The sequence below is a fragment of the Brachypodium distachyon genome, chromosome 4 (genome assembly GCF_000005505.3).
Source record: "Brachypodium distachyon strain Bd21 chromosome 4, Brachypodium_distachyon_v3.0, whole genome shotgun sequence".
NCBI classification, from domain to species: Eukaryota; Viridiplantae; Streptophyta; class Magnoliopsida; order Poales; family Poaceae; genus Brachypodium; species Brachypodium distachyon.
In genome coordinates, this window is record NC_016134.3 from 24,516,031 (window position 1) to 24,529,093 (window position 13,063).

The 13,063-nt window shown below is 40.8% G+C and overlaps 1 protein-coding gene across 5 annotated transcripts; it reads left to right on the forward strand.

The window, feature by feature from the left end:
• Positions 1-535: 535 nt before the first annotated feature.
• On the forward strand, positions 536-12,196 carry LOC100824639 (non-lysosomal glucosylceramidase). 5 transcript variants are annotated; one of them, XM_010239496.3, is made up of 20 exons: positions 536-749; positions 1,711-1,816; positions 2,199-2,309; positions 2,565-2,621; positions 2,746-2,816; positions 4,143-4,242; positions 6,602-6,672; positions 6,779-6,879; positions 6,956-7,059; positions 7,180-7,233; positions 7,320-7,375; positions 7,466-7,504; positions 7,613-7,757; positions 7,986-8,167; positions 8,258-8,325; positions 9,015-9,087; positions 9,163-9,224; positions 9,301-10,225; positions 10,983-11,273; positions 11,633-12,196. In XM_010239496.3, exons 2-20 carry the CDS (start codon positions 1,739-1,741, stop codon positions 11,904-11,906), a joined length of 2,862 nt encoding a protein of 953 aa, XP_010237798.1. In that variant the 5' UTR covers positions 536-749; positions 1,711-1,738; the 3' UTR covers positions 11,907-12,196. The 5 variants fall into 5 exon arrangements, with proteins under 5 accessions (XP_010237798.1, XP_010237799.1, XP_014758508.1 ...); XM_010239497.3 differs by having other exon boundaries at positions 537-749; positions 6,796-6,879; positions 11,633-12,194; XM_014903022.2 differs by having other exon boundaries at positions 537-749; positions 4,148-4,242; positions 6,796-6,879; positions 11,633-12,194.
• Positions 12,197-13,063: the final 867 nt, after the last annotated feature.

Here is a 13,063-nt window from a genome sequence, read left to right on the forward strand (position 1 = left end):
CATGATAATGATGTACTTATTTTGATGTGTCTTTGCGTACATTTAACATGTACCGTATTTTTGAATTAAACAATGGCTGATTTTTATTATCATACACGAAAATACATTTCGTAGAATTTTTACTAAAAAATGTTTATGTATCATCGTCTAGTGTACATGTACCTGTCATACTATAATGGGTACCAACTAGTCAAATTATACAAAAGATATAAGTGGCCCTTTAAAATTATTGTACAAAAGGAACATATATATTAGAAAAAATAATGATTGGTCTTTACGTGAGACCGTGAGTGACTGACACAAAAGAGAGAGAAAAAAGATAAAAAATTGATTGACACAAAGGAGAGAGAAGAAAAAAAAGGTAACATGAAAAAGGTGTTACCTGACATAAGCAGTGTTTTTCCTATTAATTAACTCTCTATTATAACACAAAATAAGTTAATTTGGTAGCCCGGCTGAACGAGTGGCTACGAATTTAGGGGTAGATCGCGTTACCGTTACCGTCTCCGCTCTCATCCTCAGCGCAACCCACGCCCAGCCCAACAAAGAGGCCAGCTCGTCGTTTCTGGGCTTCGCTCTCGCTCGCCACTGAAACGAACCAAAGTCGCAAGCCAAGCCACGTGCCCACGTCGGCGACGCCGCGGGATTGCGGGGCGGGAGGACTCTTTCCTTCTCCATCGCAAGCGCTACCGAGTCCCGACCAGAGTCAGAGCATATTAGACCCCTCTGGAGTTCCAGATCGAAGAAAGGTCAGATTTTTCCTCCCCATTATTCCCCCGAATCGGTTCAGGTTTCCGTCATGGATCAATCTTTCGCAGTTACTTGGGAGGGATTCTTTCCGCGCCCAGGCACAGGCTTGCTTGGCCCACGATTTCTTCCGCTGCTGCTCCTTGCAGTTGCAGGTGTTCGTGAAGGGATTAGTATTGCATTTTCTTTTATCCTTCAAATTTTCTTGGGGGTGTGGCCGGCGCAATTTGGTTGGAGGATTGGGTTTTAGTGGTTACTTCAGCGGTTTATCCACGAGTTTTCGCGTTGGATGAACAGTTGGTCTGTCCTGTACTGATGTGCAGAGTCTCCAGATAGCATTTCTTCCGTTGTCTTTCTTTCCTCTGCGATTTTCCAGGGGCAGTATTTGCAGCTTGGATCAAGTATTGTTTTTCATATGAATAATTAAATTGGTATGTTGAGAAGTTGACGTGCGACCTGCGGACCATATTGATATCTCTTCCATGAGGGAGTTGTCCTGTATGGATGCAAAATTTACCCTATAACTCGATTAGATGCCGTGGCCTGTTATTTGTCTGTATTTGCAACTTAGTAAAAGTAAGGACTTCTTTTATATTAAAGGTTGATGAGTCAGTAATCGTCAGTTTGAGTTTCCAGAAATTTCTAACCATGTTTACGAGTTTGATTGGGTTACTAGCATTCTGTTCGCTCATCTGTTCCATATAATAATTATTATTTGCGTCTTATCTCTGTTGTATTTTCTATGATACCATTTGGCATGATGCCATAGCAGCTCTGCTAACTCTGTTTATGTCTGCCTCACCTGCACTTTTCTATGATAAAGTTTGTCCAGCTGTCCACTAAACTTGACATTCTTATGGTGCTTGATCCTACATGCTTTTGTTAATCAGCATATTCATAGAGTTAGGAAATAAAAAGCTGTGCATGTGCATTTGTTTCATTCAAATTTCAATATGTTGACAGGCCTAGCCCCTAGCCCGAAGGAAGAGAAATGAAACCGAATGGTATGCCTGAGCCGCCAAAGGGCGTGTCTCGGAATAGTTCACCTTCGCAAACGAATGGTGATTCGGTGAGTTCTTTCTTCCAAGATTCATTTGAAAGCTGTCACTACATTTATTCCTAACCATGATGACTTTGTGAATTCTATTGCCAGCGGAAACATTTTAAACTTAAATCAATAGCAGTTGTTTGTTTTCCATTAACAAGAAATTTATTGTAACATACAGTCCACAATACTTAACAGTTTTACTTTTACAGTGTCTGTATTTAACTCTCTTAACCACTTTTTTAAATTTGTGGATGAAGTTTTTGCAAAAGAGAAGGTAACAAAAAAGAAGAGAAAGAGTAATGACTACAGTTGATTCCTTTTTAGTTATGTAATGCCTCTATATTTGTTTTGACTGGGGCCTCTATCAAATTGGAGTGTCAATGGGTGTACTTTGACTTGTCAGGAAAAGGTTGATCCTGGACAACTTCCAGAGTTGACATGGGAACACAAGTTAAGTCATGTTAGATATGATTTGCCGTCATTCGGACTTAAATGGAGGGAGGCAGTGAAGATGGTATGGCTTCTATTTTATGCAAGTCTTAAGTCTTTTTGGTTTGCTGAAATTTATCTGAGCATAATTAATCTGGTGATCTAGCTGGCATTTGTAAAATAATTATTGGCAACATTCAATTAAATTCTTCTGTTTCTCTTTCATTGTTTTTTTGTGTGTTTGTTGGCAAAGTTGACTTTGTTGCTATCTGTTCTTACTTTTTTCTTCACGTTCCTATTATGTTTTCCCCTTGTTTTAGATTCATTTTCATTGTTGCAGGCCGGCCTTGGTTTTCGTCTTGGTCAACACATCGTTGAAGAAACTTCAAAAGGACGAGTATGTTTTCGCAAGTTTGCTTGTATTACTCGTTGTCATGTGCCGTTTTGAACTATTATGCATGCCCATTCTGATATTTTATTTAGATATTTGTGTAAGTGCTAATATTGTTAGTTTTCTACAGACTGCTATTATTGATCCCATGAAAAAGCGCACTGCCAAATCTGGTCAGGGTGTTCCACTTGGTGGCATTGGGTATACCTTCTTCTCTCAGCATAACATGTGTTTCTTATCATTGTTATATCATGGTTTTTATATTATCGTCACGTTTTTATATTCTCGATCACCACAAATCGTATTTTAATAGATTTACAGTGTTAAACTGCTTGACACTACAAGTTAGCTAGACCGATTCTGAAAGTCCTTTTATCCAACCCTTTTTTATTTATTATGTATCTGTTGTGATTGTTACTTTCAGCTATAATGTTGTCATTGGTTCCATGAGGAGATGAGTTTGTTAGATTTGTTTCTTCATTCCTTTGCAATGATGTGAAAACTATTTGTACTTGAGCCTATTTGTTGATCAATATGCCAATAGTTCATGTTTACACTTGAAGTCTGTAGCATCCAAATAACTTTGATAACAAGAAACTAAAAGTAGATGTGGAGACATGCATCACAGTGAAATATGGATGAGTTGGTTGTGCATCTGTACTTCTTGGAAGAACAAAAAAAGATCCATTGAACAAAGTTATTGCAGTTTCTCATATTATCTCTTTATATTTTCTGCAAAATATTTAAGAGTAAAATGCATGAGAGGTCCCAATTCTTTCGCAAATGTCCCAAGTTAGTCCTAAGTCTTTGAAACTGCACGTTTTAGTCCTAAAAGTTTCATAAGTGGTTCATCCCAGGTCCTATACTGGCTTCGGCGCGTGCCTGGCGCCTACGTGGCTCTTCGGGCCCACTCGTGAGATGCCAATGCGGACAACTTTTTGCAAATAAGCCCCTCCCTTCTCCTCTTCTTCCCCCCGTCACCCCAGCTCTCTTTCTCTGCTCTCCTGTCTCCTCTTCTCCGCGACGCAGAGTCGACCTTCCGGCGACGAGAGCGACGGCGAAGAAACCGCCATTGCCGGGCAGCGGACGACACAGGCCACTCCGCTGAGATGGCCCCAGTCCGGCAGGAGCCCGGCGCCTGCCAGCCTCTGTACGGTAAAACCCTAGCCTGGCGGAATCTCAACCCTAACCTAACCTGTCCGGTGGGCTCATGGGGGAGAAGACAGAAGGAGGCAGGGGGTTATTTGAAAAAAGCCGTCCGCGCTGGCATCTGACGAGTGGGCCCGAAGAGCCACGTAGGCGCCAGGCACGCGCCGAAGCCAGTATAGGACCTGGGATGAACTACTTATGAAACTTTGAGGACTAAAACGTGCAGTTTCAAAGATTTATGATTAAATTGGGACATTTGCGAAAGAATTGGGACCTCTAATGCATTTTACTCAATATTTAAATAGTGAAGCTTCAGAACTCTTCTTCTGTTTTATGGAAATTTTAATGCAGTCTCCTCTAATTGTTGGAAAACTGTAGTGCAGGAAGTATCGGAAGAAGCTACAAAGGTGAGTTTCAACGCTGGCAATTGTTCCCAGGAGCTTGTGAAGATAAGCCAGTACTGGCAAATCAGTTTTCTGTAAGTCTTCACTATTCTTCATGCTTCTGCTTTGGCACATATATGTGCACTTTCAGTATCTGATGATCACTGTTGTCCTTGGTATGACCTTGAGAGCAGCTGCTGTCAAGGTAGCGGCTCGGTCTACTGCAACAGTATATGCTTAGCTGCATAAACCAGTGGTTATGCAGGGGTCACAATAAGTTAAGTGGGTGGTTCAAAATGCAGCCCTTATGGACTTATGGTGGCCCCAAAAAGAATCATATTCTTTTCTCTACCTCCTGTCCTATAATAGTTTGAAGCAGTATGGACTGAACTCCTAATATATGACATGATTTGAACTCAAGTATTGTGTTCTGCCATTTTCTTTATCATGTATTGCAATATGAATTTGTATCTTAATAAATTATTAATCTTTGCAAGACTTCTTTTGGGTTCACCTACCACAATAGACCTACAAGGTGGGGCTGTATGCTCACCGCTATATATTTAGAACACCATTCATGATTTGTTTCACAACTTGATAATATTACTATTCCCGAATGCATGGCACTTTAGGATTTTGCACGACCAAGATACATATAGAGAAACTAAATCGCCCTTCTTGTTGGATCACTAATTACTCTTGCATGGTCTGGCTACTCTAGTCTATGTTAATGAATAACATTGAGAAGAACAAAAGGAAGGGCGTAGCAGAGAATTTTTTTGCCCAAAATCATCTCAAAATGGTGGAATGTCAACAATAGTTGGAAGCTGTAATGACTTGAACGATAATTTTTCTAAGTGCCCAAGCTTTACCTTTTTTCAACATTTGGTCATCAATACGAGTGCCCAAAAATGTGAAATTATAGGATTTATCATCATCCATGAAACACGGCGCAATAATTTGTTATCCACCAAAACAATTGGCTGCTTCATCCTTTGACAGTTTTGACCATTTTGCGCATTGTTCAAGAATTCGGCCGATTCAGCGATTAATCGGCCGATTAATCGCTGATCGGCAGGCCACCGTGCAGGTTAACACTTATCGCCGCAGTTAATCGCCCAAGCCGATTAATCGATCTGACAACCGATTAATCAGGATTAATCGGCCGATTAATCGGGATTAATCCGCCGGCCAGCCCCTGCTCGAAGCCTTGAAGAGCTTCACTGATGCCTTTGCTTCCTCCCAAGCTGCTGCTGCTCCCATCCGTTTTCACTGATGCCTTTGCTTCTCTTGATTTGTTTTAGATGGCTGCACCTTCCCAAGGTTCTGATGCGGCAAGTAGCCCAATATATAATTATATATACTATATAGTATAATGGTCAACCGATTAATCGGTCCGATAACCGATTAATCACTAATCCCTACCCGACTGAGCAGTTACCGATTACCGATTTCTTGAACAATGATTTTGCGCACTCATTCATTCTCCTCTTAACTCCTGTCACTGACAATAGCTGACCACCACCACCTGCACTACCGTCTTGTTTTTCTTCCACTGGTGACAGTCTTGGCTTCCACCATTGCTGGTGGTTCTGTAGCTGCCATGCACCCCTGTCTGTTGACTTTTAGTCAAACAAAAGCACCCAGCCAATGCCTCCAGAGTTCTTTGCTTGTCACAACCTCCATCACTGCCAACCTCCCTTGCTGAAGCATATCTCCATGTCCGCACCCATGCCAACTGCTGAACCCTCTCCCTGCCTTTTTACCCATCCTCAGCAGCCTGCCAAGTTGGCCTGAGCTCGTCCAGCGAGCATGGCACAACTATAGTACTTTAGATCTCCCGTCTTGCCCAGTGAAGCACTACATTTGCACATTCTTGTCCTCAAGAATCTGGGAGAGTGGATGACCAAGGCAGATCTTGCAGCTGGTGTAGAGTGGACAAGGTTGATGTCAATCCCGACAGCACGTCAGAGGTGGATCTGAGGCGAGGCATATGTGCATGGAGGAAGTGGGTGTCTTGCTGGTACAGAGCCATTGAAGGCCATGGCTTTCATGCTTAGTTGGATTTTTCCGTGGTGCTGCTGAACAGGATGGTTTGTTGACCATGGCCTGTAGCGGGGCGATGGAACAAATTGAAGGAAGAGGGGCAAAATGGTCAAAGTGGAAATGATACAAAGTCGCCGTCCTTTGGAGGGACCAAAAAATTATCACACTATGTTTACAGTAGTGAAACCTTTAGACCATTCTCTGGGGGTTCATATACTCAAATTGGCCAATTCAAATTTTTGGTTCAGTTTATATTTGACTAGAAATGAGCAGAACGTTAGATCCATAAATAAATGGTCTGTTTATATGTTCTCTCCAACTCTTATCTGCAGACATACACTAACATAGGAAAAAACAGAATGTTAGCGAGATATTTGAGTACATTTTGTCTAACCTTTTTGCTTTTAGGCCTTCATTTCCCGCCAAGATGGTAGAAAGTATTCTACAGTGCTGCATCCTGGGAAACCAGATTTGCCAAAGTAAGTTATTGCATTGCTTTGTTAGTTTGGTGTTTAGATCAATAAGGTAATAATGGGTAATTTTTAGTTGCTTGGAAAAAATTCCTTAGATCTTTTTTAAATGCAGAGGAACTAACATTTCAGGAATTGGATCCTGGGACTGGAACCTGAGTGGACAGAAATCTACTTATCATGCACTTTACCCTAGGGCCTGGACAGTTTATGATGGTATTACAATAACCATAGTATTCTTTTCTAAGTAACCACGGTTCATTTTTTATTAAAAAAATATTATGTTTGCTAGGAGAACCTGACCCAGATCTCAAGATAGTGTGCCGCCAGGTTTCACCAATAATTCCACACAATTATCAACAGAGCAGCTATCCAGCTGCAGTATTCACTTTCACAGTAATAACCCCCCTTTCCCACGGATTTCCTTAAATGGACATATTAGTAAATATTATTTTTAACTTAAGAATATAGCTCTACACCAGTACATTTTGCGATGATTTGCTTTTTAAAACACAGGTAGCCAATTCTGGAAATACAGCTGTCGATGTTACTTTGCTTTTTACATGGGCTGTAAGTTCTTCTGTGATATTTTGCACTTCTGTTATACTTCTGAATATTTGAAGTTTGAACTTTGAAATAAGTTTTGATCTCTGCAGAACTCTGTTGGTGGAAAATCTGAACTCACTGGATATCATTGTAATTCTAGTATGCTGTAAGAAACTGATGAATTAAGAAGATTTGGCTTATTTTCCACATTGTTACTGTATAAATAATATAGTTTTCATATATCTAATGGTGACAGAGAAAAGGATGGTGTGCATGGTATACTGTTACATCACAGGTAACTTGCTATTTCAAATTTCTGTATAATACCTGATCTCCCATGACTTAATGACATCGATGATGTAAACTTGAACTCAGCCATGGATATTTTTCTTAATGAGAGCAGAACTGCTGATGGACAGCCACCTGTAACTTTTGCTATAGCTGCACAAGAGAAAGAGGATGTTCATATCTCAGAATGCCCATACTTTGTAATGTCTGGAAGCTCTGATGAGTTCACAGCAAAAGATATGTGGAATTCTGTGAAAGAGGTTTGTTGATTTGCAGCATAAACTTGAGACTCACTAGAAATGAGCCGTTTGACTCCATTCATGTATATTTCTGATTAAAAGTGCTTCAAAACCAAAGACAGAGCTTATGTTCTTCTGTTTGAGATGTTTAGATTAAAATATCCTGTAAATTAAGCCAACTTGAATGTTAAGTAATTTTGTTAGTACTATTTGTTCTTAAGAAGCTGGCTCAACTTTCTATTTTCGCAGCATGGATCTTTTGATCTTCTTGATCCCATCGAAGCATCAATATGCTCCAGACCCGGAACATCAATAGGAGCAGCTATTGCAGCTTCAGTTAAGCTTGCTCCCCAGTCAACTAAGGATGTGTCATTTTCACTTGCATGGGCTTGCCCTGAAGTAAAGTTCTCCAGTGGAAAAACATACCATAGGTTAGAGCAGAAGGCAAAACAATTAAGTTATAGAAATGGATTAAATAGTTACGAAGCAAATTGAAAATGATTTCTCTCCTGAGTTTGCAGGCGTTACACAAAATTCTATGGCACAGATGTTGATGCAGCAGCAAGCCTTGCCCATGATGCCATTGTTGGTACAGTCCAATTCCTCCCTAAACTTTCTGCTGAATAATGTTTTGTTCTTCATTGCACATGCAAAATAAAAGACCAAAATGGTATTGGAAAATAAATTATTTGGAAAGAAAAAAATAACCATGTTATCCAAGTTAAAGAATTGTGAACTCATAAAACTGGCTAGTCCTCTGCTGGTTTGGTCAAAATTGCCAGCTGAGGATATCTCTAACAACATCTCCGGCGATACCAGACTAATGAGTAATCACAACGAACAACATCCAAGCTACGTGTATGTCAGGGGGAGCCGCTGCACACACCCCTCCCCCCTTCCCCTGCCAGTTTTTTTTTCTTTTTACCTTTTATTAGAAAAAATTAAGCATCTGGCCCCTCCAAGATTGGAAAATTGCAATTTTTCTCCCTCCAAAACATTATGTAAAGCTCCGCCACTGACAACGAATAACTATTACCATGCACGAAGCTTTTGCATATAAACTGGTTATCACTGGTTGTAGGAGCACCACCTATTGATCATATAAACTGTCGAGAAATTTGTCACTGAACAGTTTAGTTTGTTCGCAATGTCATCATAGATAATGTTGTTGTAGAGGAATAGGCAAAATCCTGCATTCGACTGTTTTACTTGGTAATTATATTTCTTCTTTTTTATATGTGTTACTGGATTTCATCCTTTAGTCTGGACAATTATTAGATCATAGTTCGTGGGAGAAGCAAATTGAAGAGTGGCAGAATCCTATTTTGCAAGACAAGAGGTTTCCCGCGTGGTACGTTCAAACTTTTATAAAGCAACAACCAGGGATTACTGAACACTGATGCATAGAATAAAATTTTCTCAACAGGTATCCAGTCACACTTTTCAATGAACTTTATTATCTGAATGCCGGAGGATCTATATGGACAGGTATTTCCCCAACTTGTTTTCTTCTAACTGAAGGCACCTACCTTTCATAAGTATTAAAATAGATCCATGTCCACAGATGGATTGCCACCAATTCAAAGTTTAACAGCAATTGGGGGGAAAAAGTTTTCTCTTGACATGTCAAATGGAGAAACTGATGATGTTGATGAGATGATCCCACATAATAATACTGCCACAGATATCCTTCAGCAAATGGCATCAATACTTGAGAGAATTCATGCATCTCTTGCATCGAATTCTGCCATAGGAACAACTTTGCTTCAGGGTGAAGAGAACATTGGCCAGTTTCTCTACCTTGAGGGAATTGAGTATTATATGTGGAACACATATGATGTTCATTTCTATGCATCATTTGCACTTATCATGCTTTTTCCTAAACTTCAACTCAGCATTCAGAGAGACTTTGCTGCTGCTGTGATGATGCACGATCCTGAAAAGCTCAAGCTCTTACATGACGGAAAATTAGCACCAAGAAAAGTTCTAGGTGCTGTTCCTCATGATCTTGGCCTATATGACCCATGGTTCAAAGTGAACGCATACACACTCCATAACACAGACCGCTGGAAGGACTTGAACCCGAAGTTTGTACTGCAAGTTTATAGAGATGTTGTGGCCACAGGCAATAAATCCTTTGCCCGCGCTGTTTGGCCATCCGTTTATATGGCGATGGCATATATGGAGCAATTTGATAAGGATAAAGATGGGATGATTGAAAATGAGGACTTCCCAGATCAAACTTATGATGTGTGGTCGATGGCTGGTGTAAGTGCATACTGTGGTGGTCTTTGGGTGGCTGCTCTTCAGGCTGCATCGGCCTTGGCACGTGAAGTTGGTGATAAAGCTTCTGAAGAGCTTTTCTGGAACAAGTATGAGAAAGCTAAGTCTGTGTATGGCAAGCTTTGGAATGGTTCTTACTTTAATTACGATGATGCTGGCACCAAAGTTAGCACTTCCATCCATGCTGATCAGTTGGCTGGACAATGGTATATCACGAAATCTGTATGAGTTCAAGTTTGCTATCTCTGTTCTAGTTTTCAAATTTGCAGAAATATTGTCAGCTGCTTTTCTAATGAGAGAAACAAAAATAAATTTGACACACAAGACCTTTTTACTAGCTTCCGTTGTCCCAGTATTTACTAAATACTAAACTTATATGACCTTACAGTATTTGCATGAATTGTGGCTAGTGGCTACATTGTTTTCTAGGTGCACTGAGCTTAGAGCTCCAAAAAGGTTACCCTGGCTAAGGGTACCCTCTGACCCTCTTTAGTTCAAACAAATGAACTAGTTGTTTAAAAAGTGATGCGATTTTAAAATTTTAGTTCATTTGGTTGAACTAAGTAGGGTCAGAGGGTACCCTTAGAATACCCTTCATTCATTCTTTGTGAATTGCTTAAAATTTGGGTAAAATGATATGAAAAATGTACATTCCCTTGTCTTGTGAAATCTAAGAAGTATGTTAGCAAATCTAATATAATTCTGCTGGTGAAAATGCGCCTTCCCTTGTCTTGCCAACTGTCACAATTTTGTTTTTATCGTCATCTAAAATCTTGCATTTGTTCAGTGGATTGAAGCTTGCAGTAACTGAATACTTGTGAAGTAACAAGTCAAAGCATTAAAGTATACTCCAGTTCCAGTTCTTCTCACATTTCTTAAATGCCATTGCCTGATATTACTTCATGTCATGTCAATTTATCCTATTCATCAACGAACTCTATAAACAATGTGACACATTTCCAGGTATGCCAAATCCTGTGGTCTCTCCTCAATTGTTGACAAGGACAAGTCACAAAGTGCACTAGAAAAAATATATTCTTTCAATGTAATGAAATTCAAGGATGGTAAAAGGGGAGCAATGAATGGTATGTGGCCAGATGGCACAGTGGATATGTCCACAATGCAATCTAGGGAGATATGGCCAGGTGTGACATATGCGCTCGCTGCATCTATGATTCAAGAAGGTATGGTTGAGGAGGGCTTCAAAACAGCTGAAGGGATCTATCATGCAGCTTGGTCTCCAGAAGGACTTGGGTAAGTATTTTTTATCTTCTCCTCTTCAAACCGTATAAAAAATAATTAACAAACAAACAAAGGTCAGTTGCGACAAGCTAACGAAAACACTTCACTATAAAATCTCAGACGAAAATGTAGCAAAATATGTATTGATATTGAGCATTGAGTCAGTAGTGATGTTTCAATACAATTGATTATATTTTCCTTATCTATAGCAAAGCGTTCGCATTTTGCTAGTTTCCATAAAGTTTGAGCTTCCTGTGCTAACATCTGACTTCAGGATCCTGCCTAATTTAGATCTTCTTCAGCTGATACCGCATTATTTTAACCAAACTCCGGCTTCCATTCCATTGTAAAAACCGTCAACTTGTTTTCAGATATGCATTCCAAACTCCTGAAGCTTGGACCAACGACGATGGATACCGGTCCCTTTGCTACATGCGGCCACTTGCTATATGGTCGATACAGTGGGCACTATCAAGCCCAAAGCTTCACAAGGAGCCTCAGAGAGATTTAGCACAAGATTCTTTCCCAAAGAACCAGTTCTCGTATGCGCGAATAGCGAAGCTCCTGCAGTTACCTGAAGATGAATCATCCAAGAGCTTCCTTCAAGTGATTTATGAGATAGTTCGGAACAGGTTTAGTTCATGATCAAAATGTCCCGGCATGCCTGGATGCCCCATTACTGAAACATTGATCACTGTGATTATCGATTGCAAACACTTATTGGTTAGCACACAGCAGTGCAGTTAATGGCAATAAAGTTGAGATTGGTTAGGACATCAGTACACAGAGAAACGCTTCTTTGAACCGACCTCATGTGTGTGTGTTTTAATTGTAATTCTGGGTGCAACAAGAGGCAAACCATCGATTAGATTTTCGATGAGAAATATTCACCATCTTTTCCAGTCTGGTAAATTGCAAGCTCAGTTTCGTCTAGAGTACTCTGGCTCTTGTTTTTCACTAGTTATGAATTGTCGTTGAGAGATGTCCATTTTAGCTCCTATATTTGACCAATGATTCATATTGCAATCCCAAACATGCTAGCTGTAATAGTCCGAGACCATCCTTTTTCCTTTTAACTCTTTTTGACTGTTTTGTAATTTAATTATCTTCATCATCGTGCCATGCTCATGCCATCATCTGCATACATGCCATGTCATTAGCATCATCTCACATGTCGCTTGCACAAAATGTCACTTCTTTGTTGTGTTTGTGGCAGCCTAAAATTATTTTTTTAGAAATCCTATTTTAAAGTTTGACAAATTATTTGTGGGTCTAATTAAACCTATACCCTTTCTCTTCTTATTTTTCTATTTCGGAATCAAATTAAATATCAAATTAATTTAATTTGTGTGCGAATGTTTGTTGGGCCAAAAACCAGCCCATCTAAGCCAAACCCTAACCCTAGACTATTTAATCCCCTCCCTCTCCTCTCTTTTCTCTCCCTCTATTTCCTCCTGGCCGCCACCGCCAGCACTTCTTCTTCTCCCCTTCTTTTCTTCTTCCTGCCGTGCGCTCCCTCTCCCTTGCGCCTCGCCTGCTGTCTCCCGTGCTAGCTCGCCGCCGGCAGGGCCTCTTCTCTGCTCCCCACGCCAAGCTCCCCCGGCGCAACTCCTCGCCATCGACCTCCTGCGCGAGCTCGCCTCCTCTCCTCTCTCTGCCGGTGCTGCCTCTCCCCGCACCTCCACCTCGCCTGGCCGCCCCACGCCGCCTTGCTCCTCCACGCTGCCGCCGTCGACCTGGCCGCGCTCGCCCAAGCTCCGCCTCGCCGCACGCCTCCCCTCGCTCCACGCCATCGAACGCGC